At 49.9% G+C, this 2,500-nt stretch overlaps 1 protein-coding gene across 1 annotated transcript; it reads left to right on the forward strand.

Annotated features, from left to right (window-relative positions):
• Positions 1 to 252: 252 nt before the first annotated feature.
• Positions 253 to 1,533, forward strand: LOC138862452 (proline-rich protein 36-like). The gene has a single exon (XM_070124852.1). The coding sequence runs from the start codon at positions 253 to 255 to the stop codon at positions 1,531 to 1,533; it is 1,281 nt and encodes a 426-aa protein (XP_069980953.1).
• Positions 1,534 to 2,500: the final 967 nt, after the last annotated feature.

The following is a 2,500-nucleotide window of genomic DNA, read 5'->3' on the forward strand; positions in this document are numbered from 1 at the left end:
TTCACCCTGTTCTATCTCTCCCACCCCAGTCATGCACTGTTCTCCCCCTGTCATGCATTCACCCCGCTATATACCCCACCCCAGTCATGCATTCGCCCTGCTGTATCTTCCCCGTGTCATGCACTCCCCCCCCCCAACTTAACCTACCCCGTAAACACCCCAGCTATACTCACCCCCCCCGTTGAAGGTCTTCTCCCCAGCCACATATCCTCCCTCCCTCTGCAAGCATCCCGTCATGCATCCACCCAAGTCATGCAACAGTCACCCCTTGCAAGCACCCCAGACAAGCCTCATTCCCAGTCATGCAACAGTCACCCCTTGCAAGCACCCCAGACAAGCCTCATTCCCCGTCATGCAGCTATCATGCCTTTGCAAGCACTCCCGTTCTGCATCCACTCAAGTCATGCACCAGTCACCCCTTGCAAGCACCCCAGACAAGCCTCATTCCCCGTCATGCAGCTATCATGCTTTTGCAAGCACTCCCGTTCTGCATCCATCCAAGTCATGCAACAGTCACACCTTGCAAGCACCCCAGACAAGCCTCATTCCCCGTCATGCAACAGTCACCCCTTGCAAGCACCCCAGACAAGCCTCATTCCCCGTCATGCAACAGTCACCCCCTTGCAAGCACCCCAGACAAGCCTCATTCCCAGTCATGCAATAGTCACCCCTTTGCAAGCACTCCAGACAAGCCTCATTCCCAGTCATGCAGCTATCTGCCTTTGCAAGCACTCCCGTTCTGCATCCACCCAAGTCATACAACAGTCACCCTTGCAAGCACCCCAGACAAGCCTCATTCCCAGTCATGCACCAGTCACCCCTTTGCAAGCACCCCAGACAAGCCTCATTCCCAGTCATGCACCAGTCACCCCTTTGCAAGCACCCCAGACAAGCCTCATTCCCAGTCATGCAACCGTTTCCCTTTGCAAGCACCCCAGACAAGCATCATTCCCAGTCATGCAACAGTCACCCCTTGCAAGCACCCCAGACAAGCCTCATTCCCAGTCATGCAACAGTCACCCCTTTGCAAGCACCCCAGACAAGCCTCATTCCCAGTCATGCAACAGTCACCCCTTCTGCAAGCACCCCAGACAAGCCTCATTCCCAGTCATGCAACAGTCACCCCTTTGCAAGCACCCCAGACAAGCCTCATTCCCAGTCATGCAACAGTCACCCCTTTGCAAGCACCCCAGACAAGCCTCATTCCCAGTCATGCAGCTATCTGCCTTTGCAAGCACCCCAGACAAGCCTCATTCCCAGTCATGCAACAGTCACCCCTTTGCAAGCACCCCAGACAAGCCTCATTCCCAGTCATGCAACAGTCACCCCTTGCAAGCACCCCAGACAAGCCTCATTCCCAGTCATGCAACAGTCACACCTTGCAAGCACCCCAGACAAGCCTCATTCCCAGTCATGCAGCTATCTGCCTTTGCAAGCACTCCCGTTCTGCATCCACGTCATTCAATCAACAATCTGCCTTTACAAGCACTTGATCATGCATTCACACCCAACACATATCCCAGTGACCTCTAGAAATGCCCTGTTATGTATATTCACTCTAAAATGCCATTTCATCAAGCATATGACCCAGTCTCCAGAACATACACAACCTAAGCCAGTGACTTTTCTATTTATTTTAAGTAACCCAGGCTTCGAATACCCCCCCCCCCACACACACACACTCAAGCCAAGCCAGTGACCTTTCTCTCTATTATAAATATCCCAGGCTTCAAATACCCCCCCCCCCCCCACATACACACACAAGCCAAGCCAGAGACCTTTTTCTTTATTGCAAATAACCCAGGCTTCAAATACACCCGCACCAAGCCAAGCCAGTAACCTCTCTTTCTTTTGTAAATAACCCAGGCTTAGAATATACTCCCCCCACACACACGCACACAAGCCAGGCATTGAATACACCCCCCACCCCCACCCCACCCGCCATAAGCCAAGCCAGTGACCTTTTTTTCTTTATTTCAAATAACCCAGACTTTGAATATACCCCCCCCCACACACACACACAAGCCAGGCACTGAATACACTGTTCTCGTGGATGTGTTATATGTTCTCATGGATGTGTTATACGTTCTCGTGGATGTGTTATATGTTCTCGTGGATGTGTTATATGTTCTCGTGGATGTGTTATATGTTCTCGTGGATGTGTTATACGTTCTCGTGGATGTGTTGTATGTTCTCGTGGATGTGTTATATGTTCTCGTGGATGTGTTATATGTTCTCGTGGATGTGTTATATGTTCTCGTGGATGTGTTATATGTTCTCATGGATGTGTTCTATGTTCTCATGGATGTGTTATATGTTCTCATGGATGTGTTCTATGTTCTCGTGGATGTGTTATATGTTCTCATGGATGTGTTATATGTTCTCATGGATGTGTTATATGTTCTCATGGATGTGTTCTATGTTCTCGTGAATGTGTTATATGTTCTCATGGATGTGTTATATGTTCTCATGGATGTGTTATATGTTCTCATGGATGTGT

This window comes from Penaeus vannamei, chromosome 8 (assembly GCF_042767895.1).
Source record: "Penaeus vannamei isolate JL-2024 chromosome 8, ASM4276789v1, whole genome shotgun sequence".
Classification (NCBI taxonomy): Eukaryota; Metazoa; Arthropoda; class Malacostraca; order Decapoda; family Penaeidae; genus Penaeus; species Penaeus vannamei.